Source organism: Amblyraja radiata, chromosome 15, assembly GCF_010909765.2.
Source record: "Amblyraja radiata isolate CabotCenter1 chromosome 15, sAmbRad1.1.pri, whole genome shotgun sequence".
Classification (NCBI taxonomy): Eukaryota; Metazoa; Chordata; class Chondrichthyes; order Rajiformes; family Rajidae; genus Amblyraja; species Amblyraja radiata.
Window position 1 is genome coordinate 41,326,268 of NC_045970.1, and position 22,030 is coordinate 41,348,297.

The 22,030-nt window shown below is 42.5% G+C and overlaps 1 protein-coding gene across 3 annotated transcripts in view; it reads left to right on the top strand.

Annotated features, from left to right (window-relative positions):
* The window catches only part of sh3pxd2a (SH3 and PX domains 2A), a 105,663-nt gene that overhangs the window by 62,338 nt on the left and 21,295 nt on the right, over positions 1-22,030 (top strand). For all 3 annotated transcript variants that reach the window (XM_033034239.1, XM_033034240.1, XM_033034241.1), the window contains 2 exons: positions 61-192; positions 18,160-18,273. In XM_033034239.1, the coding sequence (XP_032890130.1) occupies positions 61-192; positions 18,160-18,273 (246 nt within the window). The remainder of the gene's footprint in view (positions 1-60; positions 193-18,159; positions 18,274-22,030) is intronic.

The window sequence follows — 22,030 nt, forward strand, 5'->3', positions numbered from 1 at the left end:
GTCGCTCGCAAGGAGCCATGGCTGCAAGTTGGCTGACAGCTTGCTTTTTCCCTACTCCAGGTTCGGAGTCTGTGGCGGAGCCCATGGTTCTGGATCAGTATATGGTGGTCGCTAACTACGAAAAGCAGGAGAACTCTGAGATCAGCTTGAAAGCAGGGGAAGTAGTGGATGTTATTGAAAAAAGCGAGAGTGGTAAGTAAGATAAATAACTTTTAAAATCTTGATTCTCTCTCTCTCTTGTTCTCTCTCTTTTGCTCTGTCTCCCTCTCCCTCTCCCTCTCCCTCTCCTCCCTCCTCCCTCTCCCTCTACTCTCCCTCGCCCATCCTCTCCTATCTCTCTCTCTCGCTTCTCCTCTCTCTCTCTCTCTCTACTCTCTCTCTCTCTCTCTCTCTCATTCTCTCTCTCTCTCTCTCTTCTCTCGCTCTCCTCTCTCTCTCTCTCTCTCTCTCTCTCTCTCGTCTCTCTCGCTTGTTCTCTCTCGCTTGTTCTCTCTCTCTCTCTCTCTCTCTCTCTCGCTCTCCCTTGCTCTCTCTCTGTGCCTCTTTTTCTCGGACCCAGCACTGTACATTACTTCCATCTGTGTCTGCCTTTGGCTGAGTGTCAGGAGCTCCCTGTTGCTTTGGGCTCCAGGCCAAGATCTGCCTCTCTCTGTAGGAATGTCTGCAAAATTCTCTCTTAATTAACAATATAAAATTGCTGTAAACACAGTTAATATCACAACGCTACTATCAGAATGTAAACCAGTCCCTGATAATCTGCTTCCGTGAAATGAAAAATTATTCTGTTTCCTAGTCCCTGTCCTATAAACATAAAGGTCACAGTTTGAAATCGATCTGTTCTTTTCCTGAAAATTCCTCATAACTTTGGTCTCTTTTTTTTCCCTCCGTTTGTTATTCCGTATTTCTTTATTGGTGCGATAAAACTGGAGTGGAGGTGTCAGTGTGTGACCTTAAACTGCTTTCCTGTGCTGTCTAATGAAATATTTGTCTGTGCAGAGTGCTTGGCTGTTGTACTAGTGTCAATGTTGTCGTCAGTGTTTGAATAGAGGCAGTCGTACAGCTTGTGAGCTGCATTGTGTCAGTGTGCAATGTAGTTGTTTATAACAGAATCCGGCTGTGTCAATGATGCTGCAATCGGCTGTTTTCATTTTTTTTTTTTTTACACAAGGCACACAGAAGGCATCCATAACCTTGACATTACACATTAATAATAATGTCCTTAAATCAAATCAAGGTACAATAGAATTAAAGTGAGAACTGCTAGTCTTTTAAGAATCCATGGAAAAATCTATTGCACAAAGAACTCGTTCAACAAAAGTATTTTGGTTTAAGCATTTTCCAAAAATGTGGGATTTACTTTACCCTAATGTTTACCCTAATACCTTTCCTCTAATGTTTAATTAGCCATTTTCCATCAGTACAAACAGTAACTGGGTAATCCAGTACTTCATGTGAAGTGGTTGTGTAATCAGTAGGTGTAATCTAGCAAAGCGTAAATAGGGAACTGGATAATCCAATACACCATGAATGGAAGTTGAGTAATCTATATCGCCATGCAAAGTAATTCCACTGTGTTCAAGAAGTGGGAAACCTAGTATAGCATCTGAAATGGGTAGTCACAGTCTGAAGTAACTACACAATGTAGTATAGTGGAGCCACTAGAAACTGCAGATGCTCGAATCTTGAGGAAAAAGTGCTAGAGGACATCTGGTTTAAGATTAGAAGGGAAAGATTTAATAGGGACCTGGGGACGTGTCACGCGGCGCATGGTTGATGATCCCAGTGAGCTGCAACTTACCATGGCAGCAGGCCTGGCCCGCCTGCCGCAGAACCAGGAGAGGGACGCCGCTGGGCCCAGTCCCTGCTCACCCCGAACACCTGGAACTGGAGAAGAGGCAGAGGGAGTCGTCAACAGTGGCGGATGCTGGACAAAGTCGGCTGCGGGCGGTGCCCCTTGAGGCACGAAGCTTGAAGATGGACCAGGCAAGGACGACGGTTCGTGGGACAACCTGATGCAGCCATTGCCTCCATCTGGCCCTGACGTCAGCTGCAGCTGGGACTGTAAAAAGGCTCCAGAACCTGACTACAATTGCATAAAACTCAGTGGGCTGTTTCTTTGCATTATGTGCTAACCGGCTATTGTATTTGTGTGTGGCAATAATCTCGCACTGATCTGGATACAAAAAAAAATCTCATTGTACCTTGGTACAGGTGATAATAAAGAAACCATTGAACCATAGGCGACTTTTTCACAGAGGGTAGTGGGGATATGGAAGAAGATGCCGGAGGTAGTTGAAGCAGGTACTATAACAACAATAAAAATATATTTTGGATAAATACATGGATTGAAAAGGTTTAGAGGGACATGGGACAAGCGTGAGAGGGTGGGACTAGTGTAGACAGGGTATCTTGATCAATATGGGCAGGTTCGGCTGAAGGGCCTATTTCCGAGCTGTATGACCGAGTCTATGAAGTTAAAATTGACAATCTGCATGGTAAGATTAGAGAATCGTTCGGGCTGAAGCACCATTGGGAGGGGTAGGTATTTATCGAGGTATGAAACAGGAGATAAATCTGAGGAAGGACATTATTGCCATAGAGGGAGTGCAGAGAAGGTTCACCAGACTGATTCCTGGGATGTCAGGACTGTCTTATGAAGAAAGACTGGATAGACTTGGTTTATACTCTCTAGAATTTAGGAGATTGAGAGGGGATCTTGTAGAAACTTACAAAATTCTTAAGGGGTTGGACAGGCTAGATGCAGGAAGATTGCTCCCGATGTTGGGGAAGTCCAGGACAAGGGGTCACAGCTTAAGGATAAGGGGGAAATCCTTTAAAACCGAGATGAGAAGAACTTTTTTCACACAGAGAGTGGTGAATCTCTGGAACTCCCTGCCACAGAGGGTAGTCGAGGCCAGTTCATTGGCTATATTTAAGAGGGAGTTAGATGTGGCCCTTGTGGCTAAGGGGATCAGAGGGTATGGAGAGAAGGCAGGTACGGGATACTGAGTTGGATGATCAGCCATGATCATATTGAATGGCGGTGCAGGCTCGAAGGGCCGAATGGCCTACTCCTGCACCTAATTTCTATGTTTCTATGTTTCTATGAGATGTGACCTTGAGGTCACACAAAATGGCTATGGGCCTTTCTGCTCGACTTATTCCTTAAACTGAGATGTCTAATTATGCTTGCCCCAATGTCTTGCATTTTTCCTATATTCCACTACTTTCCTATCCATGTACTTGTCTAAATACTTTTTTAAACACTGTGGTTGGACCTGCCTCTATCACCTCCTCTGGCATTGTTCAATGTACCCTCTACCCTCTGAAAAACTCTCCTTTAAATATGTTCAGCGAAATATATTAATTTTATATTTTATATTGTATCTGTCTGCTTTGTTGTCACCTTCTCCTAGCTAATAATGGTCTATTCTACAATGTCCTTAATCTGCATTGCTTTTGATCTCATACACTTCCTTATCTCTGTAACTCCCTCTCCCCTGACCCTCAATCTGAAGACGGGTCTCGACCCAAATGTCACCCATTCCTTCCATCCAGAGATGTTGCCTGAGTTACTCCAGAATTGTAAACCAGCGTCTGCAGTTCCTTCCTTCTACTTCCTTCCATGAAGCCAAGTCTGCATCCATGCAGCTAGCTCTCCCGGGATCCCATGCAATTTAACCTTCCAGAGCATTCTACAATGCCAAATGTTATCAAGCGTCTTACTCTCAACGTCTATGGCCATGCCCCCATCAATCTTCTTGGTTACTTCTCCAAAAAACACAATCAAATCTGTGAGACTTGGTCTCCCACATACAAATCCATATTGACTATTCCTAATCAGCTTATCTATCTAAATGCATATACTGGCACTCCCTGTATTACGTAACATAAGTCAGAATCACCAACCCCACCCCTTGCTGGAATTAACTCAGAGTGAAGAAGGGTCTCAACCTGAAACATCGTCTGTCCTTGTCCTCCAGAGAAGCTGCTTGGCCCGCTGAGTTACTTCAGTTTTTTGTATCCGTCACTAAGAATATTAACTGTCTCAGTGATATCTGGTTGTGTCCTGGACACTTTCTGCTGTGCTCAGCCTTCTGGATAAGCACCACTGCCATTGCCAGCCTGTTTCGATGTGTACTTGAGTGATTGTATAGTGTTGTGGAAATTACCAGCTGCCAGAATTGTGTACGTCAGTGCGAGTTTACGTAAGATGCCTCTTGCGTAAGTCAGGGAGTGTCTAAAGTAGACACAAAATGCTGGAGTAACAGCGGATGAGGCAGCATCTATGGAGAGAAGGAATGGGCGACGTTTCGGGTCGAGACCCTTCTTCAGACTGTGTCCATATATCTTATTCTTTCAGAGTCTTCTTGCGTATGGCGTGCACAGCCTAAAGTTGTAGGTCAAGGGTAGACATTCAGGCCAGGACAGCATCAGTTACTGGGTGGATGGCTTTGATGCCACCAGGGAAAAGCCTCAGTGAGCAGTCATTCACAATGTGTGGGATGGTCTGGTCTGGTCTGGTCTGGATACCCGCGGTTGCAAACAGGGCTGTCTTGTCATCCCCCACTTATGCAGGTGATGGGCTGTTTTTGCATGGAGGGTGCAGATTCTGTGGGGTCTGTGATGACCTCTCCGTTTCAGACCTTTCAGAGTGTCCATATATCTTATTCCTCAGAATCCTCTCCAGTAACTCACCAACCACATATTTTAGGCTCATTGGTCTATACTTCCCAAGCTTTTCCTTGTAACCCTTTATTGGCCACCCTCATCTAACACCTCACCTATGTCTAATGATGATTCATATCATCATCTGATGAAGGGTCCCTACCCAAAATGTCACCAATCCTTTTTTGTCAGTGATGCTATGTGACCCACTGAGTTATTCCAGCACGTTGTGTCTATCGTCGATGAATCGTATATCTCCGTCAAGGCTCCTGCAATTTCTTCTCCAGCTTCCAATAGCATCCTTGGATATATCTGATCAGGCCCAGGAGATTTATCTACTCCTGTACACATTAGGAGTCTAGCACCTCATCGACAATGGTATAGACTGTCCTCGTCATTTCCGTTAACTGTTTCAAGCTTCCCAGTCTTCCTGTCTCTCTCCACAGTAAAAACAGAGGAGAAAAACTCATTGAAGGAATTGCTCATCTCCGGTGGCTCCTCACTTGGGTAACCACTTTGGTTTATGAGGGGCTCTACTCTCTCTTTCGTTACCCTCTTTATCCTAATGTTTTCAAAATACTTTTGGATTCTCATTAATCTTATCTGATGAGCTATTATTTGCCACCTTTTTGCCCTCCTGATTTTCTTCTTAGGAATGCTCCTCAGTCACTAAACTCCTCCAGGGATACACTACTGCCGACACCTGGACCATGCTGCCTTCTTCTTTGCCAAAGCTCAATTTCTCTCATTCAGGCTTCATTACTCCCAACTACCTTGTCCTTCACTTTAACAGGAGCATGCATGCTTTGAACCTTCAATATCACACTCTTAAAACCATCTCACTTTCCAGACATCCCTTTACCAGCAAGCAACCTACTTTTCTGAATTAAATTCCATCTGCCATTGCTCTATGCAGCTTTCCAGCTCATCTATGTGCTTCTATATGTTTGGGAGACCATTCTCGCAATCTACAACTCCACCAATATGTAACAAGCAACAGAGGATTCAGCAGCTATCCCTACAGTGTGCCACTAATTATAAACTTGCAGTGAGAAAAACAACTCTCCACCACTACCCTCTTTCTCCTATCACCATGACAAGTTTGGATTTATTTTGCCAAAATACCTTAGATCTTGTGTACCTTAATTTTCTGGGCCAGCCTGTCATGTTAGACCTTATCAAAAACCTTTGCTAAAGTCGATGTATACCATGTATACCCACCTTGCCTGTATCAATTTTATTTGTAACCTCTTCAAAAAGCTCCATCAGTGGCTGCTGGATTGGTATGTGATGCAGGGTTGAACAGCCTCCTGAGCTATAAATTCCTGTGCACTGCATCACATCCCTTTACCAGCAAGCAACCTACTTTTCTGAATTAAATTCCATCTGCCATTGCTCTATGCAGCTTTCCAGCTCATCTATGTGCTTCTATATGTTTGGGAGACCATTCTCGCAATCTACAACTCCACCAATATGTAACAAGCAACAGAGGATTCAGCAGCTATCCCTACAGTGTGCCACTAATTATAAACTTGCAGTGAGAAAAACAACTCTCCACCACTACCCTCTTTCTCCTATCACCATGACAAGTTTGGATTTATTTTGCCAAAATACCTTAGATCTTGTGTACCTTAATTTTCTGGGCCAGCCTGTCATGTTAGACCTTATCAAAAACCTTTGCTAAAGTCGATGTATACCATGTATACCCACCTTGCCTGTATCAATTTTATTTGTAACCTCTTCAAAAAGCTCCATCAGTGGCTGCTGGATTGGTATGTGATGCAGGGTTGAACAGCCTCCTGAGCTATAAATTCCTGTGCACTGCTATTCCTGGCCACACAGAAGGAACAACTCAAAGCAGAACTCTTTAAAGAAATACCCCCTGGAATGTAATTGCAGTTCATTTGAAGAACATAAACTCATGTATTCAGTCTCATCTGTTTTTGTTTTTTAAGCATTCATGACTTTTTATTGGTAATTCTTTTTGAATAATGTCAAGAACCAAGTGGAAAGCACAAAACACACGAGTGATCTTAATGTAGGAAAAGCAGAAACCTGCAAAAGGACTGTTCATACATTTACCTTGGCTACAGCTTCCTCTTGTGTACAGGCAAAGACTGAAAAGCATGACTCTGGTGAAAAAGACCAAGAGGTGCTGCTCAGGGTAATGAGAGGACCGATTATAAGACTGTGTGGACCGGGCTATTTTCAGGGATTCGTCAGAATTCCTGAATGAACATGGGGATGTCATCACCATTTTCATGAACTAATGCATGGAAGCCCTACAGAAACATTTTGAGTCTTCCCTAATCCGACGCCCTGCTTGAACCAGATTTGCAACCTGCTGAGGGTTATATCTGTGGCAGATCGTCTCCAGGGATGCAAGCAATCCAGGTACGATCTCCACTACAAGCTTGAAGAGAAAACTTTGAGCTAAGCTGAAATCACAGACTGATGCTCAGCACCAATGGTAGGGCATGTACACCATATCTCCTCCTCTGTGAAACTGGATAGTATAAGTGTCAACACGCATCAGGGGGATGTTTTTTTACACAGGCGGTGATAGGTTCCTGGAACGCACTGCCAGGATTTGTGGTGGAGGCAGACAGATAGTGGTGTTTAAGATGCTTTTGAATAAACAAATGATGCGCAGGGAATGGAGGGATATGGATCATGTGCAGGCAGATGAGATTAGTTTATCTTGGCTTTGTTTTTGGCACAGATATTGAAGGCCAAAAAAAGCCTGTGCAGTACTGCTCTATGTTCTAAAGGTATTAACAAACAAAAAAGGAATGTTGAGGCACATCAAACAGCATGAGACGATGACAAAAAACTTAAATCAAAGAGCGAGACTTAAAAAATACTTTAAAAGAGGAGAGGAGAGTAGAGCCTTAGAAGCACATTCCAGAACCTAGGTCCTTAGTAGCTCAAAGCACTACCACCAATGAAAAAAATAATCTAACTGTGTGCAAGTGTCTAGATTTGACAGAGTGCAGATATCATGAGTGGTAGACAGTGAGTGGTAGACTCAGCCCATCCATCATGGGCACAGCCCTTCGCAACATCAAAACCTCAAGAAGACAGCATTTGTCATTGTATCTCCATCGTCTAGGTAAGGCCCTTTTCTCATTGCTACCGTTGGGCATGATGGTTAGAAGTCTGAAGTCCCACACCACCAGGTTCAGGGATAGCTACCTTACAACAACCATCAATTTCTGGAACCGACCTACACAACCTGAATCCGATATCTGCAATGGAACATTATGGACCGCCTTATCACTACCATGAACTTGTGTTCTAATTACATTTTGCACTAATGTCTTGTCTTTTGCATAGTCTCCTACTTTTCACTGTCTTGTTGTTGTTTGAGGTTTTTAGATATGCAGGGAATGAAGGGATATGGATCACATACAGGAAGAGATAATTAGTTTAATTGGTATCATGTTTAGCACAGATATTGTGAACTGAAGGACCTTTTCCTGTGCTGTACTGTTTAAAGTTTCAATGGTTCTATGCAGAATTTATGTGTAATTTATGTTTTGACTGGTGTCTGGCTCTATATGTTTGTGATGCTGCTGCAGATAAGATTTATATTGTACCTGTACCTCATCATACAATAAACTCCATTGTCTTAACCTCAGACTCCTCCCTTTAAACCTATTCCCCCTGGTCTTACACATCTCTGTTGGGCGGACAGGCTTCTTATTATCTTTCCTATCTATGCCTTTCACACTTTTGTACAACTCTGTCAGGTTCTCCTCAGTTTCCTACCCTCCAAGGAAAATAAATCCAGTCTATTTGCCTCTCCTCTTATCTGGAACATCCCAAGCAACATCCTGGTGAATTTAACTATGATAATGCTCGTCGGAAACACCCATTTTAATTTCAGATTATCAGTGCAAATCTCACAGCCAGAATCTGCTGCCGGCATATTTATTTGAACAATTCAAATCTTTGAATTCTTTACTCAGATTTTTGTACTGTATGACATTTCTACTTTTATGTCAATAATAACATTCTGATATTTGGCTTCTGCAGGTAACCCCCAATACATGAATCAATATTCAAGGCAGTGTTATGCACTGAGTGCTGCATAGTCTCTGATATCATGTTGCATGCAGACTCTATTCAAAACTTAAAGTGGCTTAAGTGAAATTTTCTGCTAATTGTTTTTCCAGGGACTTCTCAGTGTTGTTGGTAGAATTTTGATTTCCATGGAGACAGTATTGAGCCATATTGGGTTTGTGCATTATGACTAAAACACACATTTGTTTTTGTAATGCCATATTAACTGATGGAATGTTTCTTCTTGAGAGTTTGAGCTTTGCATTGAGTTACTTGTATCCAAACTCTCGATGTTTCTCAGAATGACTAAATATTTCAAGCATTTTCTTTGCAAGGTGAGCAATCTCTGAATATCTTTTCCTGAGTGAATAATGTTGATGCTATTTATGATCTCCATCGGGTGTAGTGGGAGATGGTTAAGTAGCCAAACAATGTTTCAACTGACAGACACAAGGAACTGCGGGTGCTAGTTTTTAAAAAAAGGCACGAAATACTGGAGTAACTCAGCGGGTCAAGCAGCATTTCTGTTTGAAGTAGTAAGTTAACTTGGTTGCGGATTCTTTACTGTTTCTTAATTAGTTAAATCTTGGGGGTGAGAGGAGCGGTACTGATTTGAACAGCAATGCTAACGCCTAGAACACATGTCAAATGTCATGTTTTATTCAGGGACTTTCAGTACTATTTTAATGTTGAATTTCACAATGCTACTCATACGTTCATTTAAATTTTATGACTGTCCTGTTCATATTATTTTATATTACTTTCTGCATACAATATTTTCTGGTGAGTATTTATGAATCTCAAAAATCTAATGCTAAATGAAGGCATTTGAAGGCCAAAACTGTTGTGCAAGGATTAAAATAGGATCTGAGATTTGGTAGTAAACAGGTTGATGGGATTACTACACAGATGCTGAGGGCGGGATGAGATGATGAGGGAGTGATGGTTGGTAATCTAAGATGTCCAAAACTGAAGTAGTATATGACAGAAGCAGGACATTTGGTCCATTATATGTGCTAGCTCATTGCCAGACTTAACAAATAACATCATCTTGTCTGCTATTTTCCAAGATGAATTATTTAATTATCGGTTTAGGTGCAGTGGGGATGGCAGGTAAGTTGGTACAATGTCCTCCTGCAGGATGTGGGAAGTCGGGGAAACTGCTGGTACCCCTGATGACTACACTTGTGGAAATTGTGTCCAGGTGCAGCTCCTTAAAGACCACATTAAGGAACTGGAGCAGTAGCTGGATGACCTCCGGATCATCCAGGTAAATAAGAGCTTCTTGGACAGGACATATAGCGAGGTTGTCACACTGAAGATCCAGGACTAAAGAAGGTGGGTGACCCTGAGGAAGGGAATTAGACGTGGAGTGGAGGTGACCCCAGTGTACCTCATCTAAACTGGTACACCCTCATGACACATCAAGGTTGAGCAGCAGTCGCAGGCAGGGCTGTGACATTAACCTTATTACGAAGGCTCGGCAAGGAAGGGAGACGTCTGGCAGAACCATAGAGGTGGGCGACTCTGTAGTTAGGGGTACAGACAGGAGATTCTGCCGGAACACTCGAGATTCCAGGATGGGAAGCTGCGCCTCTGGTGCCAGGATCCAGCACGTCTCGGAGAGCGGAGGGGGAGCCGTGTGAAGTTATTGTGCATGTTGGCACAAAAGATATAGGTAAGAAAAGGAAGGAGGTTACTGCAGTATAAGGAGTTGGGTAAAAGGCTAAAAAGCAGGACCTTCTGGGCAGAGATCTCTGGATTGCGTCTAGTGCCACATGCTGGTGAGGGTAGGAACACGAAGATAGGGCAGATGAATGTGTGGCTGAGGAGTTGATGCAGGCGGTAGGGTTCAGTTTTCTAGACCTTTGGCACCTTTTCTGGGTCAGAGGCGACGTGTACAAGGGGGGAAATGGGTTGCACCTTAACTACATGGGTGGGTTTAAACTAGATTGGCAGAGGGGTGGGATTATTTTACAAGACCGAAGCAGGTGAACGGTAAAACTTAATATGGAGGGTGATGAGAGACAGTTTAGTGGGCAGAATAGCAAGAGAAAGGCGGGAGTTAGGAAGGAATGTTGGTTTAAATTGCATTTACTTTAATGCAAGAGTTTAGGGCATGGATAATTACGTGCGATTGGGACGTTGTATCAGTCACGGAAACTTGGTTAAGAGAGATGCAAGTCTGGCAGCTCAATGTTCCAGGGTACAGGTGCTTCAGGGGAGACGGAGGTAGGTGGTAAAAAAGGAGGGGGTGTTGCGTTATTGGTTAAGGAGGATGTCACGGCAGTGGTCAGAGATGACATTATGGACGGTTCGTCTAGTGAGGATATATGGATGGAGCTAAGGAACAAGAAAGGGATGATCACCTTGTTGGGAGTGTACCACTGGCCCCAAAATAGTCCATGGGAATTAGAAGAGCAAATATGCCAGGAGATTGCAGGCAGCTGTAGGTCTAATAAGACTGTCATAGTGGGGGATTTTAACTTTTGCAATATTGACTGGATAAAAGGTTTAGATGGGGTGGAATTTGTCCAATGTGTTCACGAGAGTTTCCTCTGGCAATCTGTTGAGGGGCCCACGCATGAGAGGGCAATGCTTTATCTAGTCTTGTGAAATTGGAAGGAGTAGATGAATGAAGTGTTTGTGGATGAGACTTTTGGGACAAGCAACCAGTGTTCTATTAGACAATAGACAATAGGTGCAGGAGTAAGCCATTCGGCCCTTTGAGCCAGCACCGCCATTCAATGTGATCATGGCTGATTGTCAGTACCAATCAGTACCCCATTCCTGCCTTTTCCCCATATCCCCTGACTCCACTATTTTTAAGAGCCCTTTTAGATTTAAGATAGTTCTGGATAGAGACAAAGCAGTCCCATGAGTTAAAATTCAAAATTAGGACAAGGCCAACTTTGAGGGTATGAGACAGGAACTCAGTCAAGTTAATTGGAGTAGGTTGTTTGAAGAAAAAGGAACTTCAGGAATGTGGGGTGTTTTTAAAAGTGTGCTGCTAAGAGTCCAGGACATGCACGTTCAGAGTGAAGGCCAGGGCAGGTGAACATAAGGAAGCTTGGATGATGAGGGAAATTGAGTAAGGAGGAGCCATGGGACAGGTGTAAGCAGCTGGGATCAAGTGTATCCCTGAGAAGTTTCGGGAACTAAGGAGCAAGCTAAAAAAGTAAATCCAGAGGGCAAAAAAGGTTCAGGAGATAGCTCTGGCAGAGAGCATTAAGGATAATCCCAAGTGATTTTACAAACACATAAAGGGAAAAAGGGTAACCAGAGAGAGTAGGACCCCTAAGGAATCAAAGCAGTCAACTCTGTGGAGCCACAGGAGATAGCAAGGTCCTCAATGAGTATTTCTCTTCTGTTTTTCCCATGGAGAAAGACGTAAGGAATGGGAAACCGGTGGCAAACAACGGACCTGATCATATATATCAGAGGACACCATGAGAAGCTAGAGAGTGCAGGTATTCTGGCTGAGATATACAGGTCGGCATTAAATACAGTGGAGCTGCTGGAAGGCAGGAGGGTGGCAAATGATGTGAGGGCAGCAGGAAAAAGCCTGGGAACTACAGGACTGTGAGCCTGACATCTGTGGTTGGCAGGTTATTGGAGTGCATTCTGAGGGATGAAATGTACATGCATTTTGTTGGACAAGGGTTGATTTGGGATAGCATGGTTTGTACGTGGGAGGACGTATCTCACAAATCTGAGTTTTTAAAGATGTGACCAAAAAGTTTGATGAGAGCTAGCAAGAGATCCAAGGAGAGGTCGCTGAATGGATTAAAAATTGGCTTCTGGAGGCCTGTGACTAGTCATGTGACTAACATGGGCAGGACCTACACAGTGTATGATAGGGCACTGGGAACGTTGGCAGATGGGACTAGTGTAGATGGGGCATGTTGGTCGGTGTGGGCAAGTTAGGCCGATGGACCTGTTTCCACAGTCCATGACTGACTTTATTTTGAAATATAAATCCAATTTCTTGTTTAAAACCCTGCTGGAAGGTGATGTCGTGACACTTATCAAGTGCAGGTGATGAGCTTTTAATTATCAGCTTCCAAAGGTTATCAACTATCTCCTCTCCCCCAGAATTAGGCCAAGTCTACTCTGGCATTCAATCATGGCTGATCTATCTCTCCCTCCTAGCCCCATTCTCCTGCCTTCTCCCCATAACCCCTGACAACTGTACTAATCAAGAATCTATCTATCTCTGCCTTAAAATATCCATTGACTTGGCCTCCACAGCCTTCTGTAGCAGTGAATTCCACAGATTCGCCACCCCCTGACTAAATAATCTACTTCCTAAAGGAAAGTCCTTTAATTCTAAGGCTATGATCAGGGGAACAAAGTTATAAGGAGAGAGAGTGCAAACCTGGACTTAAGGAGACTGAAAGGTGATCTTTTGGAGGTGGATACAATCACCTTTCAGTTGAGCATAGATAAGGTGAATGCGTCTTTCCCCAGTGATCGAAAATCAAGAGCGAGATGATATACATTTAAATTAAGAGAGGAAAGATTTAATAGGAACCAGAGGGGCGATTTTTTTTCACACATGGGGTGACATGTATGAGGAACACATTTCCAGAGGATGCAATGGAGGCAGGTGCAATAACAACGTTTAAAATACATTTGTGTATGTACATGAATGGGAAAGATTTGGAAAGAATATGGTTCAATGCAGGCAAATGGGGCTAGCTAAAATGGGTATCTTGGTCCACAAGGACGAGTTGGGCTGAAGGGCCTGTATCAGTTCTGTGTGTAACTCATGGGTCAAACCCATGTACATAAAAAGATAGCATCTATTAAAAATGGTTGTATGCAGAGACTGATCATTTTTTTAAATCCAGGGAATGACCAGTTGCTACAACTTATTTTGATAGCAAGATTTGATGGAGAGCCTACTACAGCACAAAGCTCTCTATTCACAGTTCAGTCATTTTTGGCAGTTAATTTGGCTTGGAACCTGCTCTTCCTAGCTGCTGACTATGTAAAGTTCTTGAACCAATTTTTGAAACTTTTGGCTCCTGTTGTTACTGTAAAATTAGTGTAGCTGCAGTGGAACATATTGAAAGTCCAGAAGTCTGAACATCTTAGGACCAACATTATGATAGTTCTGAATCGCTAGCTTAGTACTTAGCAGTTCCTAGTCTTGGAATAATAGAGCACAGACGGAAGCCAATCAGCCCATCATGTTTACCAAAGCATTTTGAATAAGATAACGTTTGGTCGCAATATGATCTGCCATTTGCCATCATGATTTGTAGTGAGAAGGAAGTTTTAGAATGTAGAATAATTATGGTCGGGTCAGTGAGCAAAGATCTGTCAGATAGTATTCATCCATTAAAGTGAAATAATGCATGTGCAGAGGCATAATAAATCAAAGGAGTACACAATAAATGGTGGTATGCTGAACAGAAGTAGAATTGAAGTATCAGGTCATACAGCACATTAATAGGCACTTCAGCATAACCCGTCCAAGCCGATTAAGATGCCCCATGGCAACTGATCTCATTTACCTGCATTTGGCCTATTTCCCTCCCAATCTTTCCTATCCAATGAAATATATACACAGATCATAAAGGTAGCAGGACAGATTAATTTGGTTAAGAAGGCACAAAGGGTATTTTTCTTTGTTAGACCAAGTATATAAATAAGGGCAGAGGGTAGTTAGGATAAGTGCATACACACACATTGACTGCTATGTAGAATTCTAGTCATCACATTGCACAAGGATGTGATTGGGGACTGGAGAGGATTCATGGGAGATGTGAGGAATGGAAACGTTTAGTTGGGATCAAGGATTGGATGGGCTGGGGTTGCTTGGGAACCAAGGGATATGAGGCTAAGGGAGGACAATTGATATGTGTCACGTTGAGAGTGGCAAATTTCACTTGGCACAAAGATTTAAAAAAATGAGAGAGCTCATTGACGATAATGTTGTGTCAACCAGTGAACATGGAAGTAAGTGCTTGAAATGATGGGAGAGGGAGAAATTCAGAATGCCATTATAGACTGAGACTTTATATCCTTGGGTAGAGAATTCCAAAGATGCACGACTGACTGACTGAAAATTTTGCATTTCCATTCACTTTTGAATCATCCCATTCTTTACTTTGAAATATGACTGTAATCTCTGTGATTCGTTAGCCTGGCAAATCATTATTTGCTTTTCAACACTCTAAGTATATTTCATTGAGATCACTCTCGTTCTTCTAAACTCTAAACTATGGCCCCAGTCTCCAAACTATGGCCTGCGGACCACATTCCGACCATTTTATCCGCCTCGCCACGTTCCGTGCAGCGGGCTGTTTAGCGGCTTCTGTGGTAGCGCGGGAACTTAAACGTCAGTTTGCTGTAGGCTATCAAGTTGAGGGTTTGTGTGCAGCTGCTGACAGGTTACCGTCGATGGCCCCGGGGAGACAGTGAGGATCGGCGGCAGTGGCCCCAGTGTGTGGGTGGGTGTGTGTGGGTGGGTGGGTGTATGTGGGTGGGTGTGAGTGTATGTGAGTGTGAGTGTGTGTGTGTGTGTACGGCCTGCAAAAATGTGCCAAATATATAATGTGGCCCTCATGCTGAAAAGTTTGGAGGCCCCTGCACTAGAGGATAAGACTGCACGTAATCAAACTCTCCTCATGATAAACTCTCTATCCCAAGAACCTATCTGGTGAGTAATTGCTGCACTCACATTATGGCAAGTTTATACTTATTTATCTAAGCATGGTCTGACCAACACCCTAAAGAATTGCAGCTAAACATTGATCCTCATCCTTAAATTCTCTCGCAATAAAGGGCAACACACCACTCGCCTTTCTAATTACCTGCTGTATCTATCGGCCTCTTAGCTTTCACAGTATTATGTTCGAAGACACTGAGGTCCTTTTATACATTAACATTTCCCAATCCTTCACCATTTGATAAGTAGTCAGCATTTCTATTTTCTCTACTAAAGTGGATAATCTCATATTTTCAACATTGTACTCTTTCTGCCATCACCAGGCTTATTTCACTCTGTGTGGAGCCTCTTTAAATTCTCATCACTGCTCATATTTTCATCGCTCTCGTATTCTCACGTGTCAGAAAATCTAGAAATGTAACATTTGGTCCACCCAGCCAAATCATTGGTACAGATTGTGACTAGTTGGAATGCAGCCACTGATCTCTGCCCTGCTTTAACTGCTGGCCACAGCCCTCAACTAATAAGAACACAATCATTTCTACTCAGTTTTCACTTAACTGGAGGAATTAACTCCAATTCCTCTTCCAACCCTCTAATTGAAAGTCAACTGTAAGTCCAAATACACTACTTCCCTCCATTCACTCTGCTAGATACATATTGGAAGAACTCAAATGGATTAGTCCAACATAATTTCCCTTTTATAAATCCACTTTACTTAGTTATATTAGTATCTTCTAAGTGTCCAAGGTGCACAATTCCAACATCTCTGACTTGCTACAGATTTTATAACCATTCAAAGGCCACTAGGTCCTTAGTGACTTGTAAGGTCCAGCACAATCAATTTGCTTTGTGCCTTTTCTCAATTAATTAGTAGAAGGATTTGAGGGAAAGGCGGATGAGTATTGGAGCAATTTTGTTTTCTGAACTGCAATCCCCACATGTCCTGGCAAATTCACTTCATACATATCTCTCTGTTCTTGCGCCTGTTTGTATTGTTAATTTTATATTGCCTGACATTCTTCTGACTCAAATACATTGCAGGTTTGGGAGTTAAATTGCAGTTGCTTATATATATATATCAGCTATGGATCTATGACATAAAATAATGCTGTAAATACTCAGTACTTTATGGAATTGAGATCTCAGGTGAATGAAATTTCACCATAATTGGGGTTATCAGAAGCATAATAGATTTTAAGATGCAGAGATGGGAATGTTAGTAGTAAACAAATGTTGGATTGGAAGATGAGAGAGGTTAAATCGCAAAGAAGTTGGTAACAGGTCAAATAAGGGGACAGAAGATCAGCCAGGAGGAACTGGTACTGGTGAATAATTATCTAACATAACTGAAAAAGATCTGAATGCTGAAAGACTGAATATAAAATGCTGGCATATCTGATCATCAGAATTGTTGGTCTCAATGTTGGACTCAGAAAACTGTAGCAATATGGGATATGGCTCACATGCAGGCAGAGTAGCATGGTTCAACCGCAGCATGTTTTGGAAATTGATTAGCGAATTTTGTTCGACTTTAAAGAATGGATCATCTTTGTACCTTCTGCCAGGCTGCGATAACACTTAAAATTATGGCAAATAGTGAGCTGTGAGTCCTTGATAGTTCAATCAATATTGAACAGATCTTTCAAGTTCTGAAGTAGGGTTTGACCCTAAACTATGGACCTGTACTCCTAGTTTTCTCTGCTCCACAACACTCCTCGGAGTGCTGCCTTTCACTGTGAAGGTTTAACTTCCTAAAATGCAACACCTTGCATTTATCTGCATTAAACTCTAATAACCATTCCTCAGCCCACCTGCCCAAGATCCTGCGGCACCTTGTGATAACCATCTTCGCCAACTATCATTTCCTCCACTTCAGTGACATCTGCAAACTTGCTAATAATGCCATATACATTCTCATTCAAATGTTGATATAAACCACATATGAACAGCAATGGGCCCAGCACAATTCCCTAAGGCACACCACTAGTCACAGGCCTCCAGTCTGTAAACAACGTTCTACCATCACCCTCTGCATCCTTTCATGAAACCAATTCTGTCCAATCTAGTCAGCTAGCTCCCCCTGGATCCCATGTGATCTAACCTTCCAGAGCAGTCTGCCATGTGGAGCCATATCAGATACTGAAGTCCATATAAACTACATCTACAGCTTTGCTGTCATCAACCTTTTTAGTTACATCTTCAAAAAATTCCATCAGATTCCTGAACCATGTTTTCCCAAGTACAGAACCATGCGGATTATCCCTAATCAGCCCATGTCCCATGTCTATCAAAATATGCTCCTGTCTATCTTATGTGAAGGAGAGGAGTTATTGGTGATGATGGAAGAGTGAACCGAAGCATGTAGATAAGCAGTTTCTTCAGAATGTTGAAATGGAGAGAAGAGGGAAGATGTATCTGATGGTGGGATCTCGCGTGAGGCTTCGAACGTTCTGGAGATGGATCGTATCTTGTCTGAACGGAAAGAGAGTGTAGTAAATGAAGTGAATGTGGTTGAGGATCTTGGTATTTACCCTGGAGGGGAACCCATGGCTGAGGTAAAAAGAAGATATATTGGAAAATTGATTTGGAAGATGACCAGTGGTTGACCTGTAAACAACAGCTAAATTTGCTCTACATTGACACAACTGACATTTGACCGGATAACGTTTAGGTGAATCACATCTGAAAATATAATGACCCCACCGTTTCAATTAACCAAACATAATCTGCTCTTTCTATTTCAGGTTGGTGGTTTGTGAGTACAACAGAAGAACAAGGTTGGGTCCCAGCTACTTACCTGGAGTCTCACAATGAAACCCGAGATGACCTGGATATCAGGACAACAAGAGCTGGAGAGGGTAGGCATGCAGTTGCACTTTGCAGCCATTCTAAAATTCTGCTGAAAGGAACAAAAGAACGTGCTTAACATTTTGGTGCACCAAAGTATCAAGCTTTCTTCAGACAAATCTAGCAGGGGAGAGAACTGGCAAAGAGTGGTAGAGGTGATGCAAAGCCTGGCAAGTGATAGGAGAATAGAGGTGAGAAGGGATGAATGACAGACATTGACAATACTGGCAACGACTCGGTAAAAGGAGACAAAAGAGTGTCAAATGTGGTAGAAAGAGGGGAGTGAAATGTAAGGTCAGAGGGAGGGATATGGATAAACATTGAATTCTCCAATTTCAAGTAAACCCCCTGGTGCTCCTCTTTGTTCCCACCCCCACCGGTGCACATACCTTTCTCCCTCCAGCCCCCTCAACCTGTTCTTTTTTTCCTCCTCCTCCTCATTTCCCCCATTTCTCTCCTAATACCCCATGTTCCTTTCCTCAATTTTTTGCTCACGATTCCAGCATCTGCAGTCTCTTGTGCTTCTTGACAGAGCAGTATGATTATTAGACATATAGAGGAACAGGGTGCAAACTTGGGCAAATGGGATTAGCATATATGAGTATCTTGCTTGGCAGTGATTGGCCGAAGGGACATGGACGTGACTGGGAAACTCATGTTAGCCAAACCGAATAGAGGTCTTCTGAGGACATTTGTGACTAACGGGGTATTTGTTACATTAGTCTGCTTTTATCTGATCTCATTTTGAAGACAACTGGAATCTGGAGCAAAAACACGCTGTTGGAGGAACACAGTGGGTAGAGCAGCATCTGTGGATGCAAAGGGATGGTTGATGTTTTGGGTCAAGACCCTGCAGCGGGTGCTTCTGCAGCAGATGCTGTTTGACCCACTGACTTCCTCTTGCAGTTTTTTTTTCTTTAAGCAGACATCTTTGTGTTCAGATATTAATCTTTAAAGGTATCACATCAAGCTGGTCAGATGGTTAAATGTCATCTGGGTCAATTGGTTTATAAATGCATTGAATATAAAAATAAAAAACAATCTGAAAATTTGGTCAAGTCGGGTTTATGGCATACACAAGCATGGTGAGGTACATGTATAATGAAAATCTTGTTCCTGCAACATCACAAGAACACAGACAACAGCAAAACATTAACAGAAATTGTACTTAAATTACTTAACATTTTGAAAAGAAAAAAATACATTTTTTAAAGTAAGTCTATTGCAGTGCAAGAGGTGTTCTGGTATTCTGCTGTCGAGATAGGGTTGCGGTTGTGCTGGAAAATTAAAGAGCCTAATGTGGGACCTCCAGGCTTCTGTATCTCCTGCCCGATAATAGCAGTGAGAATAGGGCATGGCCCAAATGGTGGTGGTACCTTCTTGAGGCAGTGCCTCGTATAGATATTTTCGATGGAGCGGATGTTGTGCCCGCGTTGGGCTGGGCTAATTCTACTCCTCTCTGCTGCCTTTCACATTTCTGTGTGTTGGAATTGCTGTATCATGTCATGTTGCAACTTTGACATGAGATTCCAGGCTCTAAATCAATGGCAAGGGATCAAAAATGAAGATGTTTTCATAGAGACTTCTAGGTCCTGACAAGTCTCAATCTGAAATGGTGAAAGAAATTGATGTCATAAATATTTTTAAAAGAGAGTTAGCAAGAACAACATGAAAGAACAAAGACGCCTTGATGTTCAAATACCCAGACTTACGGACAACATGCAGGAAGAAAAAATTAAATACAGCTGATGTTTTAAAGAATCAGCGCTGGTATATCTTCTGCAAGTTTCTTTGATTCTGAATTAATATCCTCACTGAAGGAAACATTGGCTAGGTAATAACAGATTCTCTGTTTCTCACCACTGGTATGCATGCTTCCAACAGCCTGAGCCCTATGGTCTTATTAACTTGATCGAGTGTTTGAGGAGATCGATGAGTGTAGGGCATGGATGTTGTCTACATGAATTTTTGTAAAGCATTTCATAAAGTTCCCCATGGTAGGCTGATCCAGAATATTAAGATGCGCAGGATTAGTAGTGACCTGGTCGTATCGATTCAGAACTGGCTTGCTGTTAGAGAGTTGTGTTGGAAGGACAATATTTAGGCTGGAGGTCTGTGACTAGTGGAGCTCCACAGGGATTTGTGCTGGGTCTGCTGCTGTTTGTGATAGATATAAATGACTGGGATGTAAATATGGACATGTTGATTGGTAAGACACCAAGATTGCTGGGGAAGGCCGTCAAAGTACACCGTGGGATATTGCTACAGAAATGGGCAGAGAAATGGCAGATGGGAGTTTAATCCGAACAGATGTGAGGTGTTGTATTTTGGGAGGGCAAAATATAAGGGGAAATATACTATTATATACCCTTAACAGCATTGATGTACAAAGGGATCTTGGGGTCCAAATCCTTTCCTTACCAAATAGATAGTGGCAAAGAAGGCATTATGGTATGTTTGCTTTCATAGGTTGGGGTATTGAGCATAAGAGTCTGGAAGTCCTGATGTAGCTTTATAGGACTTTGGTTATGCCACATATGGAGTACTATGTGCAGTTCTGGTTGCCATTATTACAGAAAGGATGCAGAGGAGGTTTACCAGAATGATGCCTTGATTAGGGGTTATTAGCTGCAGGGAGAGGTTGGACAGACTTGGATTGTTTTCTCTGGAATGTCAGAGGTTGCGGGGAGACCTGATAGAAGCATACAAAATTATGAGGCATATATAGGGTAGTCGGTCCCAGGATGGAAATATCAAGTATTATAGGGTATAGTTTTAAGAGCCAAAGTTAAAAGGGTGAATTATTTTTACACAGTGGGTGGTGAGTGCTTGGAAGGTGCTACCGGGGTTAGTGGTTGAACCAGATAAGTTAGTGGCATTTGTCTTTTGGATAGGCATATGGATATGCAGGGAATGGATGGATATGGGTTATGTGCAGGTGGATAAGTGATGGTTTTGGCATCATATACGGCATAGACACTGGGCAGAAGGGCCTGCTCTGGTGCTGTACTCTTCTATGTGCTATGCTAAATTCCTTCACTAAAACTCTTCATCACCCTTTCTTTACATACTTCTTGAAGCTATGTCTGACCAGACTGCGAAATGTTGAAATTCTCATTATTTAATATCGGGGCGCATTGATCAGTGAACAATTGCATAAGGAAGGAAAACTAGCTGAATTTGGTCTTTTATCATCTACCAGGTTCTATGTTACTCCACATCTACGTACCCCATCTCATTCAATGTGAATTAATAAATTTCTGGTCATCACCTCATTCTATCGTTAAGGTTGTTGGCTCCTTGTGTAATTTGCATTTTGTGTTTAATAAACTCTTTCCAGTTTTTCAGTGATTTGTTTTGAATCATTTTCTTAAATACTGGCATTTGAGCATTTAAATCTCTGAGTACTGTTGATAAAGATAGTTAAGCTGTGCTAATGTTCACAGGTAGCAGTTTGTGAAAAAATTGCTTTCTTGTGTTTAAAACACACAGACACACACAGGCACAGACACAGATCCACCCCCCCCCCCCTCTTAATTCTGTGAAGACAGTGGGTGACCCTTGCATGCAGGCGATGAGAGCCTGCACGCTACAGTAATCACTCTTGGGCTTGGATGTTGTCTACATGGATTTTTGCAAAGCATTTCATAAAGTTCCCCTGCCCATCTATGTCTACAAGAGCAAGACTCCCATTCTCATTTGGTTTATAGGCCATCCATTAAATCATTGTCAATGTGTATTCAGAGCATATACTGTCACTATGTTTAT